Raw genomic sequence first — 15,652 nt, forward strand, 5'->3', positions numbered from 1 at the left:
AATTTATAGAATTCAGACAAAAGGGGCAGTGACCTACGGAGGCGAATTATGGGGGCATACCGCAACCCAAAAATTGCAGGTCACGGAGAATAATTTCCTAAGGCAATTGACAGGTCTTCCGTCTAGTACCCCTCTTCTCCCACTAAGACTTGATTTAGGTCTTAGACCCATCACTGAGGAGTTGGGCCTTAAGCCCATAATCTACTGGCGAAAATTATGGTGCACACCGGAATTGTCAAACTATAGAGCTGAGCTCCAGGAGATCATGCGTCTTGCCAAACCTGCACAAATTTCTTGGCTTAGACACATTAAACAAACATGCGAGTCATTAGGCAGACCGGATCTGTGGTCTGATCTTGAAAATACATGTCCCAGAATCTCACGCAAATCCATCTCCAAGGTCTACTATGAGCATCATTTAGGCGTTCTAATCAAGAGTGTACGGGAGAGGTCCCTATCGAAAAAATTTCTGGGGTTCAAAGACTTATACCTATTAGAGCTTGCATTTGATAATATAGCCCCTTCATTGACAAGGAAGCTTTATATACAATGGCGGTATAACACCCTCCCCCTTAGAGCGCACACTGCTCACTGGACAAATTCCCAGCCTACATCACAATGTCCAGCCTGTGCTCATCCAAGCGAGACTGACTTGCATATTATATTTTTTTGCCCAGTTTATCGAAGAGCAAGGAATTACTGGCTTGTTCCACTCCTCAAAAACCTGGGCTGTAGACGATATCTCCAGGCATTCAGGATTCTAAAAGAAGATCTGTCGGCTCCAATTGTATTTGCAGTCGCAACATTTTTAACAGCTATGTGGTTCAGCCGCAATCGATGTATTAAGTCAACACCTATTGAACGAACTTGCCTGTAAATTTAAGGCCATTTGTTTTATAATCAATTTGTTCTTAATCATGTGTGAATTATTATATTGTGTAATTCTTTTATGGTCCTTGTGACCGAAATAAAGATGATAAATGAAATGAATGACAGTGTTCTTGATCTGTCGGACTTAACATTAAGGTGGTCTCTCGCTCTACTAGGGAGCTACCACATCCTATATTGATTCTGATGATGCTACTGTTGGTTCTGTATGTATCTTCTCTTTGATCATTTGTAAAGCGCTCTGAATCCCTCGGGGGTCAGGTTTGGGCTATATAAAACTTTTAAGACAAAATAAATAAAACATACCTACTATTTGAGCAACAGTATTCTTTGTGGCTATCCTGAACAAGGTTTCAACACGTATACTGTATCATTTTTATATCATAATTAAAAGCTGTACCTTGGATTTAGTTTTTTACATTTCTCGCTGTCTCCACTGGCTCTTATAGGTTGGCAATCGTGACTGGAAGGATTAGTCAACACGTTCTCCTTGCTGGCGAGTGGTCTCCTCTTCTGGCATGCAGGAGCGCGGTTCACATTCAATGCCATGGGATTTGCAAACAGAGCGGGATAAACATTCTCTTTTGAATAACATACTGGTAAAGGCTGGGGCACATAGGGAGAGACAGAGGTAGAACTTCTTCCAAAAATCAACTGACCAGTTTTTGGCGAAGAGGTCGAAGGTGATGTCTGGCACTCTTGGATTACGTGAATTGAGTAATCTTGTGGAGAAACAAAGGACGGTGCCACAATGTCTTCAAATGCGCGGTCTAATGCAGCAGACAGTTCTTTTCTGCATCGTCTCAGTTTTTCAGACATTTCACCTAAAGATGAACAAAACACTTATACATTTCATTTTAATCATACAACATCATAAGAACATGCATGCGTCATCATTATGTTATAAAATATAAACTTTTGTTTCCAAAGAAAGTCTTCTGTTTACTTGCCTTTCAAACAGTCCAAATTCAACACCATGTTTAATCTTTGAAGTATTAGTTCTGATTCTCTGTAGGTTGCTAAATCAGTGATGTAAACAGGCACGACTCTTTAAATGATATGGACTGGTTTACAGTTAAGACTGCACGCACTTTGCATTAGGTTTCTGGTGCAAACCGATGCAGAGTTTTGCTCTTTTATACATAACGATTAAATTACAAGAAATTTAAAATAAAAGAAGGATGGAGGTAAAACAGCAGAGAAAAGGGAACAGCACAAAAGTAGCAACTAAACCAGTTAAATATGAATCACAGAAGCATTTAGCATCCAATTGCACCGCATCTGTTTATTCTAATCCTGGTTTAACCACTGTCATCACATCATTCACAACACAGAACATTAAAATTTGCCAAACTCTCCTTGGGGAAACTTCTTTAAAAATAACTTCAGAAAAAGTCAGGATCTTCTTGAGAGAACGAAATAACCCATTTCCCCAGTGATCAATGACAACAAAATTAGGAATTCATTTTTTCCGGAATTTCATTATAGTTCTACTGCGTCCTTTGGCAATTACTACCTGCATAAAGAAATAATATATAAATGTATATATTTCTGCAGTGTTCGTAGATAAAGTAGACAAGTGATAGAGGACTATCACTAATATTGCCCCAGCGTTCTTTACGAGAAAACTGACATTTTATAATCGAACAGATACAACAGTTTTGACAATAATAACATGTACGGGACCCAATCAAAAAATTAGACTTTCATAGAATGAAAAGGCAACTCATAATATTTAAAAGACACACAGTTGATGGACTGAATGCAGAACAAATCAAAACATTCACCCCCAGTCAAGAGATCTGGGTTAACTCCATCATTCTTTTGCTCACCATGCCACCCCAGTTTAGACCTGGCCATATGCAAATCAGGCTTGACCCTGTGCTTCATGGGAACAGTCCAGCCCGAACTTCCAAGCCAGGTCCTCCCTGGACCGGAATCAAGCATCCTAGGACCGGTTTCAGGGTTTCACCCCTCTTCAGCCAGGATAGCTTGATTCCAGTGGCACAGTGAGCCCAGGACCCACGTCTGGGCATACCTGGCACACTTAGGGCGAAAAAAGCAAGACACACAATTGATGGGCGAAAAAAGCAAAAGACACACAATTGATGGACGGAATGCAGAACAAATCAAAACATTCACCCCCAGTCAAGAGATCTGTGTTAAATCCATAATTCTTTTGCTCACCATGACACCCCAATTTAGACCTGGCCATATGCAAATCAGTCTTGACCCTGTGCCTCATGGGAACAGTCCAGCCCGAACTGCCATGCCAGGTCCTCCCTGAACCGGAATCAAGCATCCTAGGACCGGTTTCGGGGTTTCACCCCTCTTCAGCCAGGATAGCTTGATTCCAGTGGCACAGTGAGTCCAGGACCCACATCTGGGCATACCTGGCACACTTAGGGCGAGAAAGCAAAAGACACAAAATTGATGGACGGAATGCAGAACAAATCAAAACATTCACCCCCAGTCAAGAGATCTGGGTTAAATCCATCAATATTTTGCTCACCATGCCACCCCAGTTTAGACCTGGCCATATGCAAATCAGTCTTGACCCTGTGCCTCATGGGACAGTCCAGCCCAAACTGCCAAGCCAGGTCCTGGCTGATGATGGGTGATTAGCCAGAATCCGGTCCCAGGATGCTTGTTTCCGGTCCAGGAAAGACATGGCCTGGCAGTTCGGGCTGGACTGTTCCCATGAGGCACTGGGTCAGACTGATTTGCATATGGCCATGTCTGAACTGGGGTGTGGCGGAGTGAGCTAAAGAATGATGATGGATTAAACCCAGATCAGTTGACTGGGGGTTAGTGCTTGCAATGTTCAACACTCCGTCCATCATCCCCTTTGGTTTTGCTTTGTTTGCCCTAAATTGGCAGGGTATGCCCAGACGTGAATCCCTTGCTCACTTTGCCACTGGATTCAAGAAAGCCTGGCTGATGACGGCTGATTAGCCAGAAACCGGCCCCTGGATGCTTGTTTCTGGTCCAGGGAAGACATGGCTTGGCATTTCGGGCTGGACTGTTCCCATGAGGCACAGGGTCAGACTGATTTGCATATGGCCATGTCTGAACTGGGGTGGCAGAGTGAGCTAAAGAATGATGATGGATTAAACCCAGATCAGTTGACTGGGGGTGAGTGCTTGCAATGTTCAACACTCCGTCCATCATCCCCTTTAGTTTTGCTTTGGTCGCCCTAAGTTGGCAGGGTATGCCCAGACGTGGGTCCCTTGTTCACTTTGCCACTGGATTCAAGATAGCCTGGCTGATGAGGATTATGAACCCAAAACCGGTCCCGGGATGCTTTTTTCCGGTCCAGGGAAGACATGGCTTAGCAGTTCAGGCTGGACTGTTCCCATGAGGCACAGGGTCACACTGATTTGCATATGGCCATGTCTGAACTGGGGTGGTGGAGTGAGCTAAAGAATGATGATGGATTAAACCCAAATCACTTGACTGGGGGTGAGTGCTGGCAATGTTCAACACTCCCTCCATCATCCCCTTTGGTTTACCTCATAATATTTGCCTTTCTTTTTAACACCTAAATTCTCACAGCGAAGAATACAAAAAAATGATGGATGGAGTACTTGAATTAATCTCAGTCAATGGTAATTATTTCGGGTCACATTCCAGTCCAACATGTTTTAGCCCATCATGCCACATCAGATTAGACCCAGCCATATGCAAATCAACCTTGTCCTGCTCCACGACGAACGGGTGTCGTGGGGTGTAATGGATGAACGTGGATGTGAGGGCAAAGAGTGGATGAGTAGACCAATGTAGTGCTAAAAATAATAGAAAATGGGGAAAAATGGGGAGGGATCGGTCAACAATGCAGGAAGTGGGTGACAAAGCAACACGCACAGTGGAAATGGGGACAAACATGTACAGCAAAACAAGCCCTCAAGAGTGGGTAGAAAAAACACATGTACTCCCGTGGAGTTCTCAAAGAAAACCTAAAAGTAGTAACCTGATATTAAAAGTGGAACGATACAAGTCATTCAATCAAAATCATTGTAAAACAACTATGCTCCAAGGGAGGGAAAATCATAAGAGAAAGCAAAGCCATAGAATAACAAGCAAAAAAACTATATATTGACAATAAAGTCAATCAATGTTAAGCAGCGGACTGACCCAAAACCCACTCAATGTATTGTGTTGTACACAGTAGGTCTTTCCACAACGTACAGGCGAGACCTAAACACGTAGTTCATTTTGGCTTGAACATTTTCAAGCAAGACAAAGGCCCCCATATAAAGAGTCACCATAGAGCAGGCTATTTAACTTGGGCCACTTCCATCAGGATCCCACGACATCATTGTGCCACAACTGCAACGTTAGTGTTGGACCAAGGGACGCAGAAAAGAGACATTGACCTAGCCCATTTGACCACGACACCTCAGAAACTACAAGCCCTTCTCTACAGAAGTATGGGACAGGTCATTGCTCTGTGCAGTCCACTCATGGTGGTAGCAGCAGACTTAAAGGAGGCTGACTTAAAAGAAGGCAACATCTCACCAGAGGCAGAATGTAGAATCGCCTTGATGGATCCTGAATAGAGGTCTGCAAGGCAGGATTTAGTGACGGTCTGAAGGGGTTTACCAGAGGGGCCTGCTCAGTCCATTGTCTAGACCAGTGATACTTAACCTGAGGTCCACGGACCCATGGGGGTCACAATGCCTACTCATGATGTCCGTGACTGCTTAGAAAATTAAATATTATTAACAGATTAATTACGTATATATAAATAAAGAAGCAAAATATAAAACTGAACATTTGAAAATATTCTATAAGTGAGAAAAAAACTGAAATTAGAGGCTACAAATCAAGTTGGCAACCTCAGATTGATTAGTGGGAACAGTACAAGTACATCACGCAGAATATAGTAAGGATGATGGGTGGCCTCAATTATCTTTGAAAAGCTCCACCCTTCCTATTTAAATTTCAATTTTTATATTCGTTTGTGGATTATATAAAATATTTTATAATTTGCGTATTTGTTCGATGAATGCTTGTTTCTACATTTTTGTGTATTGCTCTGAGGATCAAATCATTGAAATTGCCTAAACCAGAGTTCTCTGCTTCAACTCGTGTCTCATTGGGGGACCTCGGATTCCAACAATGATTCACTGGGGGTCCTCGGTTTCCAGTAATGATTAAATGGGGGTCCACAGATATTAAAAAGTTAAGAACCGTTAGTCTAGACAACAATGGTCTAATGCTGGTGGATGAGGCTGGTGTCTTTTTTAGGAGTTTGTACCTTAGATGTACCTTTCCTTACCTTATTTTAACTGATGCCTTTAATGGGAACTTCCTTTGTGCACTCCTTTCATGCCTTAAAGGTTGGGTATAGTGAAACTTGTGGCCAAGGCTTGAGGGAAAAGACTAAAGGATCCTTCGCTTCCGAGGGACTACTTTGGAAGGGTTCATTTTTTGTGGCTAACTATGAGACTATATAATCCACTTATTGGTATTGGGGCCTGCAGTAGTGGGCGAAGGTTGGGACCTGTCAACAGAATGAGAAAATAGCAGTTTATGGATAACATTAGAGGCTGAACTCATTGGCTCCTGTAAGTACAGTGCACATTGTCGAAAGTCCAAACCAAAAGGGCGGGTGGTATTGTAAGATGATGGCATGCATCATCAGGAATATGGAGGCCAACAGGGGCACTTGAGCTGTGGGTGCAAAAGCATATCCAAGAGATGGTCCAGAGCCACAATGACGAATAAAAGCATGGAGTGAAATAGAAGAATATAGGTAGTCAGTTGTAAGATGAAACAGGATTAGATTTATTTACAAGGTAGAAGTAAAAGTTTACAGGTGATGATGGTAGTAAAGTAGAAGCCCCACCAAGAACAGCATCCCAGCTGCTCAGCCCACACTTTACAACTCACATTCACTCCACCAGGCACACAGGAACATTCTATGATATCACACTCGCTGAGCAGCAGGGCACATAAAACAAAGGAAGAAATACATGGCGATAAGAGCAGGATACCACAACCCTGCCTCCTTTAAGGAGACAATAACAAACAACACTTCAATTTAGATGGAAAACACTCATCATCATAAAAACTGACAAATAAAGAAAGTGGGAATACAGAGAGAAATCAATCACACACACACACTCCCCTTCAGCATGTGGGTGCTATACATATGCCTCTAAGGGTGCCATAGTGCCCCTATGGGTGCAACACATATGCCCTAGGTTTGGGTGTTGCAAAGTAAATGCCCCATCTCCAGTAATCTTACATGGAGAACCAGGGTGCAAGACATGCACCTCGTAAAATACAACTGTACCACAGATTGGGAGCAAATGCCCAACGCCAAATGTAATGCAATTTAAAATGTTTGCGCATAAGGCAAATGCCCATCACCAGTCAAAATTGTAATACTAACAAAGGTTCAGGCATATAATTATACAAAGCAATAACGTACAGTGAAAAAAATAAATCCAAACAAAATACACATTACAGAAAAAAATCACATATCACAAAAAAGGAACCATTGGTACCCGTACAAAATATGTATATGCTTTTTACTAAGACAATAATACAAAATACAATACAATCATAAATTGACGGTGCGCACATAATTATACAAAAAACTAAATCAGGAAACACAATTACAGGTATAAACAGAAAAGCAGTGTCAGAGGCAGATACATTTACAAGAGAACAACATTGACTGGACAAAACACAAAACCAGAAATGGCAATTATTGCAGCATTAATTGCCATTTCTGGTTTTGCCCAAACAGTGTTGTTCTTTTGTGAATTCATCTGCCTCTGCCATTGATTTTTATGTTTATACCTGTAATTGTGTTTCCTGATTTTGTTTTTTGTATCATTATGTGAGCACCGTCAATTTATGATCGTATTATATTTTGTATTATGGTCTTAGTAAAAAGCGCATATATATTTTGTATGGGTATCAATGGTTCCTTTTTTGTGATATGTGTTTTTTTTTCTGTAATGTTTATTTTGTTTTGATTTATTTTTTTCACTGTACCTTATTGCTTTGTATAATTATATACCTGAACCTTTGTTAGTATTACAATTCTCATTGACCCCTGGTTTGGGTACTAGGGTTGCCCCTGTTTGTTGTAACCATCACCCATAAAAGTCACAACTAATATGCACCCTCACATGTAATGTAATTGTAAAATAGTTTGAGCGAAACATGCTTGTCACTAGAAAAGTCAAGTAAAGTATGGGGTTGCAATATGTCCCCTCAAAATGGTTTGAGCAAAACAACCAGCCCCACCACCATACAAGAGAACAACATTGACTGGACAAAACACAAAACCAGAAATGGCAATTATTGCAGCATTAATTGCCATTTCTGGTTTTGCCCAAACAGTGTTGTTCTTTTGTGAATTCATCTGCCTCTGCCATTGCTTTTTATGTTTATACCTGTAATTGTGTTTCCTGATTTTGTTTTTTGTATCATTATGTGAGCACCGTCAATTTATGATCGTATTATATTTTGTATTATGGTCTTAGTAAAAAGCGCATATATATTTTGCATGGGTATCAATGGTTCCTTTTTTGTGATATGTGGTTTTTTTCTGTAATGTTTATTTTGTTTTGATTTATTTTTTTCACTGTACCTTATTGCTTTGTATAATTATATACCTGAACCTTTGTTAGTATTACAATTCTCATTGACCCCTGGTTTGGGTGCTAGGGTTGCCCCTGTTTGTTGTAACCATCACCCATAAAAGTCACAACTAATATGCACCCTCACATGTAATGTAAATGTAAAATAGTTTGAGCGAAACATGCTTGTCACTAGAAAAGTCAAGTAAAGTATGGGGTTGCAATATGTCCCCTCAAAATGGTTTGAGCAAAACAACCAGCCCCACCACCATAATATGCAAGTAGAGTTTGGGGTCGCAATATGCCCCCTCAAAAGGTTCCAACATTTGAAATAGATGAACACCAGTAAACATAAGTATCATCTGGGTGTAACCCAGTACTAGTAATAGTAAGTATGGTTTGGGTTACAGGGTGTCTGCCCTACCACCAAGAACTGTAAAAAGAAAATAACAGTAAGTACAAAGTGAAACACGCACAGGTGTAAAACACATTACACCTAGAGATTTCCACAATACCATACCAAACATTTACCCCACTATGCAATGTAAGTACACACTAAAACATATTAGCATATAACATAGTTAAAGGAAGAAAATTAAAAATAGTACTCATAGCATGGTAATAATATTAATAAGACCTGTTTCACAGTGTCAGATAGTGGCAGTGCAGGAATTCAAATGTTGAAAGCGCTGATCCCAGTGTAAATGCTGGAAATCCAATCTGTTCCTTGCTGTTAGAACTGACCAACGACTATCTGAGACAACACATATTAAGTTGATGAATTTGTGGATTATAATGCAGCTTGTCCAGAACAGAGTAAAAATTCTTTCACTCAGGGGCGGACAACAAAGAAATGCACTCACAATTTTAGCGCTGCACGGGTAAAAAATATTTATTACACTGCCAGGGCAACTGGCGTACCGTAGCAATAAAGCTGCAACACAGTGCTAAGCACTGCCGCTATGCTGTGATGACAACATAATTACAAGATATTGAGCGCGAAGAAGGCATAAGTAAGAAAAAAATGTTTTTAACATGAACAAAAAACATCGCACTCCCTGCGTAAATTCACATAATCCATCCCAATCCAGTAACATGGTGTGGTGATCTCATGCTGACTATATTCCAGTGATGCAATGCTGGAATGTAGAATGTCTTATGTAGATTCTTGGTTGAGAGATTCCTTGTAAGTCAGTTACTTGGGCACTGAAGAAGCTGTGGCTAATAAACACATGACATGAAGTATTTCTGTCTGCTGAACCTTATTACATAATACTTCACTACAATTTGGTGACGATTTAGCCACAGCTGAGGATCCACGCATAAAGAAGTACTGCCTTCAAATAAAGAAGTGAGGAGAATACATTCTCAGGAAGAAGACAGCACATGAAGAAAAATAAACAGGCCTGTATAATTTCAAATGAATGCTGGGATTTAATGCGAGACTATTAGTAAAAGAAATAGAAAGATTTGATGGATGATGACACTATCCACTTAAAGATAAATAGTCATTGCGCCACATTTCTCTGTGCTGTTTTTAAAAGAAACCATCTGTGGGATCTAAAGAATACTCACACAGCATTGTATAATTGAATTAATCGACATAACGGGGAAGGTAAATGACATTATAAGAAAAGGATTACTGTATTTTATCGCATGCCTCGTTTAACATAAACAGACACAATTGGCTAAGAACGTTAAACACAAGGGCGTTATTTCTAAAGCTGGAAATGTAATGTTTGAATGAAATCCGACAGCAGGAAGCAAGATCGAAAAGAAACCCATTTTCAAAGCAAATACATTCTGAAGTTAAACAGTTGCACGCTGAGTGAAAGAAATGAAATGTGAGGCTATATTTGCGACATTAGTAAGAAGCGTTTTGTTAAAAAAATATACGTTACGGTGAATTGGTGGAATTAATTTAACACAAGGCATATTTATATCTAAAGTAAACAGCTGATATTTCAAAAGTAAATTCTTTCTACTGTGCGCGTGAAGAAAAGCGCGAGGCTGTAATGCACTTTCAACTGCAGTCATAAATAAACATAACCTGCTGCGCGCGTCAAGCAAAGCGCGAGGTTAAGATTGACTGTAGTTCTTAAGTAAACAAAGGCAGCTGCACGCGTCAAGTAAAGCGCAAGGTGGAAAGTGACTACAGCGTTTAAATAAACACAATCAGCTGTTCGCGCCAAGTCAAGCGCAAAGGTGAAATCGACATTAAACAAAGCTGAGTGTGTACGCGCGAAGTCAAACGCGCGAAGTCAAACCACAGAATCAACGTTAGTTTAAAAAAAAAAGTAAAGCCTGCAGCGAGTGAAGCTCTAAGGAAACGTGCACTAAGGAAACTTGTAACTTTGAAAGAAATTGTCGAACTACCCAAACAAGGATTGAATTACTCACAGTGAGAGGAAGCCCATTCCCAGTCAATCACTCTGTCCTCAGTTGTGCTGTAGACACAAAGAGAGTGACAATTGAAGAAGGACTACAGGAAGTAGTTTATTTACAGAAGGGAGTTTGAAAGAACAACTAGAACGCTGAAGATCAGGGAGTAGTTCTTCACTTTGACAAAAATTCAAGACAAGTGTTTACAGAAGTTTAACAAACAGACATATACAGTCTGAAGGTAAAATATATTATTCAAGGAATAGCACATCCGGGATGTGCACACGCAGACCCAAGTAATAGGACTATGGTTGACAAACCTACTCTGCACATCTGTGATGTGCACACGCAGTGAGAATTAATTATTCAAGAAAAGCTACATTTCTTCAATGCATACCTGTGATATGCACACACATTAAAAGAAGTAGAAATTCAACAGCAACTAAACATAAATATATATTATCAAGTATCTATATATATTTATTTTAATTTTATTCTTTTAACTAATTTATAGTTTTGGACACATTCAAACTGTTGTTGGCTAATTCCAGTATTGCTAATTGAATATTAATATATGTTAACATAGAAAGTATCATGGCTGCTATGCAGAATGTTAACGCTCCTCCTCCTTTTCTTCAAACTCCAGGAGATCCTCCAGTACCTTGGAGAAATTGGTTCAGAGCTGTTACAAAGTACTTAGCAGCAATAGGTGGAAACAGGTATCGACCAGAACGTAAAAGGTTTTTATTAGAACACAACTTAGGTTTCGAAGGTCAATCTATTTAAGAACATCTACCACCTTATAACATTACCCATGATCAAGAAGATTTAGACCAATATGAATTAGCTGTAAACAAATTAGAGAAGCAGTTTGATGTACAACCAAGCTTGATCGTAAATAGACATAAATTCTTTACAAGAGAACAATTAGAGGATACTTATGCTGCTGTTTTACGTATGTTGGCTGCAGAATGTGACTTTGAAAACTTTACAGATCAACTTATAAGTGATCAGATAGTAGTACGTTGTTGGGATAAGAAAGTACAACAAAAACTTCTCACTATGAGAAACCCAAATTTACTAGAAACAATTGATATAGTAAAAGGAATTGAGGTGTCACGTAAAGCACAAAAATAACTTATTCGTAAAGACAACAGTAGTGTGTCTATTGTTAACGGAAAAAACAGTCTATAAACAAAACAAAAATTTTAAACAATATCCAAAAAAAAAAAAGAGTATAAAGGTGGGTTTTTCACACAGAAAACTATTTGTTTCAGGTGCGGGAATTCCAATCATGGACCCAATGGTCGCCCTTGCCCTGCAAAAAATGTGAAATGCAAATTGTGTAACAAAATTGGACAATTTGCAAAAGTTTGCCAGTCACCTAAAGACAAGATCAATTTGGTTCTAGAAGGGGATTTAGGTAACAGTTCAGATGAAGAAGAAAGTTGCGTAAGGGGAATGAGAGATATGATTGTAGTTGTACAAGATGATGAATCTGACTGTGTAGATCCGTATGAAGAAATTGAAGTAGATGGGAAAAATGTAAGACTTCTTATTAACTCTGGAGCAAGAATGACAATGGTGAGTGATAAATTGTTTGCTGAGGTCTGGGGAAGACGAGTGTTTTTTCCTCCAGACAGGAATCCAATGACATATGATGGTAGGAAAATAGAGTTGTCCGGATATTTTCAATGCCAACTAGGGTTCAAAGGTAGCAATATCTTTGGAAAAGTATATGTTGCTAAGAAAGGGCTAAACATACTTGGATGGTATCACCAAGGTCTTTTTGGAATGACCCTCAGACCAAGTAGTGACGTTCAAGTCTCTTTAGTAACTGAGTGTGAGGGAAACAAAGAGTCATTTGAAAAAGTTGAAAGCAGTACCAAATGGATTGAGAATTTTCCTGCGGTATTTGATGACAAACTAGGTAAGATCATAGGTTTCAAGCACAAAATTAAAGTAAGATATGATGTCACACCCGTGAAATATAAGTTGAGGAATGTATCATTCAGTGTGTGTGAAGACTTAGCAAATATCCTTAAAAAATGTGTGATGAAGGTGTGATAGAACCTATTGAGTCTTCTTTATGGCTAAGTCCATTGGTTATCACCAGGAAGAAGAACGGCCAACTGAGAGTGTGTGTGGACTTGAGAAGCCTTAATAAAGTTATCTGGATTGATTCACACCCTCTACCTAGAATAGATGACATCATAAGTACATTCTCGGGTGCTAAGTTTTTTTCAAAGATTGACTTAGCATCTGCCTATCACCAGGTTGTACTTGAAGAGTCGTCATGACATCTAACTGCTTTTGTTTCTCCCATGGGCACCTATCAATTCAAAAGAATGCCTTTCGGAATTGTGTCGGCACCAGCTGTTTTTCAGCGAGTGTTAGAGAATGTATTAGAAGGAATTGAAGGTGTGGTAACGTTCCAGGATTACATCTTAATAGCAGGAGAGAATCTGTCTATTCATGATAAACGCATGTGTGCAGTCTTGGAGAGGTTAAAAAAATAAGGAGTTGTTGCAAATCGTGGTAAGTGCGAATTTGCAAAAAATACTATTGAGTATTTAGGCCATGTAATTTCAGAGAAGGGAGTTGAACCTAGACCTGGTTTAGTTGATGCTGTAGTAAAATCTCCGACTCCCAAGAGCAAAGAGAATGTAGCATCATTTTTAGGGATTTGTGAATTTTATTCAAAATTCATTCAAAACTTCTCTGCTAAAACTGTTGCGTTAAAAGAATTATTAAAAAAAGAAAAAAGTTTTGCATGGGAAAAAAATTGTCAAGAAGAATTAGAAAATCTAAAAAAAGAAATTATTTCAGCAGGTGTTCTTGCACAGTAGATGCAAGCAACGATGGTTTGGGTGCCACCATTACTCAGATGAAAGGCAAAAGTGAAGTGACGATTGGTTTTGCATCTAGGTCTTTGAGATCTAACAAAAACGTTTTTTCTGTTATAGAAAAAGAACTTTTGGCCTGCTGTTGGGCAGTCGAAAGATTTAAGTGTTTTGTTTGGGGATGGAAATTCGTTCTAAAGACTGACCACAAACCCTTAGTCAGCATCTTGAGAGGATGTACAATAAAAGACCACACACCAAGAATAGCTAGGCTAAGTTCAAAACTTTTACAATACAATTTTGTAGTTGAATACATCCCAGGTGGAAAGAATGTAAGGGCGGACTATTTATCTCGTTCACCCTTAAGTTTTATAGAGTACACAGAAAATAATGATGAAAATGATGAAGAATGCTTAATCGCTTGTATTGATGTTTGCCATGACACCACCTTTATAGAACAAGAGTGGATGTCGGAATCTTCAAAGGATGTTGAGTTAAGTAGAGTAAGAGAGTATGTAATGAATGGGTGGCCAAAAGAAAAAGTTTTACCACAGGAATTACAACCTTACTTTAAAATTTCAGATGAATTGTCAATAGAGGAATATGGAATGTTGGTAAGGGGAGACACATTTATTCCACCTGTATCTTTGAGAGACAGAATCATTGTGTATGGTCATGAAGGACATTTAGGGCAAACCATAACCAAAAGAAAAATTAGAGACAGTTATTGGTGGCCTGGAATGGACGCTGCCATTATTGCAAGTGTTCGGTCATGTGTCATTTGTGCGACTAGTAATAAAGGTCTCAAAACTGAAGCAGTTCCTCTTCAACCTGTAAAATTACCTGATTTCGTGTGGTCAAAACTCGCAATAGATTTCATTGGTCCTTTTAGTGTCCTTCCTCGAAAGTTGAAATTTGCTATTGTAGTCGTTGACTATTATAGCAAATGGTGGGAAGTAAAATTTGTTGAAGAGGCAAACACTACTAGTGTTATAAGATTTAAAACAAAATTATTTTTGAGAGAAGGTTTTCCAAAAGACATTGTATCAGATAACGGTGTTCAGTTTATTTAAAAAGAAATTAAAAGTTTTCTCGACTCCAATGCAATTAAACATAAATGTGTAGCATTATATCACCCACAGCAAACGGACTAGTAGAAAAAATGAACCGTATACTGGCAGAGTGCATACAGTGGGTTATTCAAAACAATATAGAAGTGTCTAAAGCTGTTGAGGAAATGCTGTGGTCGCATATGTCATGTCCCAATGCTGTTTCTGGTCTCTCGCCTTTTGAAATTCTACGAGGACGCACTCCTGCTTCAAGGTTGTGTCCTGCATGGTTAAGAGAATGTCAGAACAAAAACGTACATATGTTAAATGTGGACAAAGTTGTGAGACCTAATGTGGAAATGTTTCAGACTAAAATGAAAAATCATTATGACACTTTGCACAGAGTGAAGTATAAAGAAAGAGATTTGTATGTAGGAGATTGGGTTCGGGTGAAAGATCCCAATCATGTTCCTAAAGGTATGTCAGAATTCAAACCACCTGTCAGAATTGAAGTTGTGACCAGGAATGCAGTGAGAACAAGCAGGAACGAATGGTGGAATAAGGGAAGAGTTGTGAAGGTGCATTCTCATGATGTTCCTCCTCATGATCTTTCTTCTCCATCCAATTCGTCTTTGCGTGCTCGTGTTGTTCCTTTTTCATCATCTTCTTTTTCAGACACTGATGTCTCAGAGTCAAAACGTTCTGTTCATCCTTTTTCCGAAAGAAGTAATGGTAGACGAAACATTGTTAAACCCTTGACATTTCGTGATTGAAATTCTTTTATGTTTCTACACCTATATTGTTTGTATTTAGTTGATTATTGTATTTGAGTTATGTTTACTCTGTTTATTGTTTGCACTATTTTATTGTAAAGAAGGGAGATATTGTG

General features: G+C 39.2%; 1 protein-coding gene across 1 annotated transcript in view; it reads right to left on the reverse strand.

Moving 5' to 3' along the window:
- The window catches only part of C9H3orf62 (chromosome 9 C3orf62 homolog), a 230,713-nt gene that overhangs the window by 114,963 nt on the left and 100,098 nt on the right, over window positions 1–15,652 (reverse strand). The window contains exon 2 of the mRNA XM_085627711.1: window positions 1,289–1,712. Within this exon, the coding sequence (XP_085483837.1) occupies window positions 1,289–1,707 (419 nt within the window). The 5' untranslated portion in view covers window positions 1,708–1,712. The remainder of the gene's footprint in view (window positions 1–1,288; window positions 1,713–15,652) is intronic.

The sequence above is a fragment of the Triturus cristatus genome, chromosome 9 (assembly GCF_964204655.1).
Source record: "Triturus cristatus chromosome 9, aTriCri1.1, whole genome shotgun sequence".
Taxonomy (NCBI): domain Eukaryota; kingdom Metazoa; phylum Chordata; class Amphibia; order Caudata; family Salamandridae; genus Triturus; species Triturus cristatus.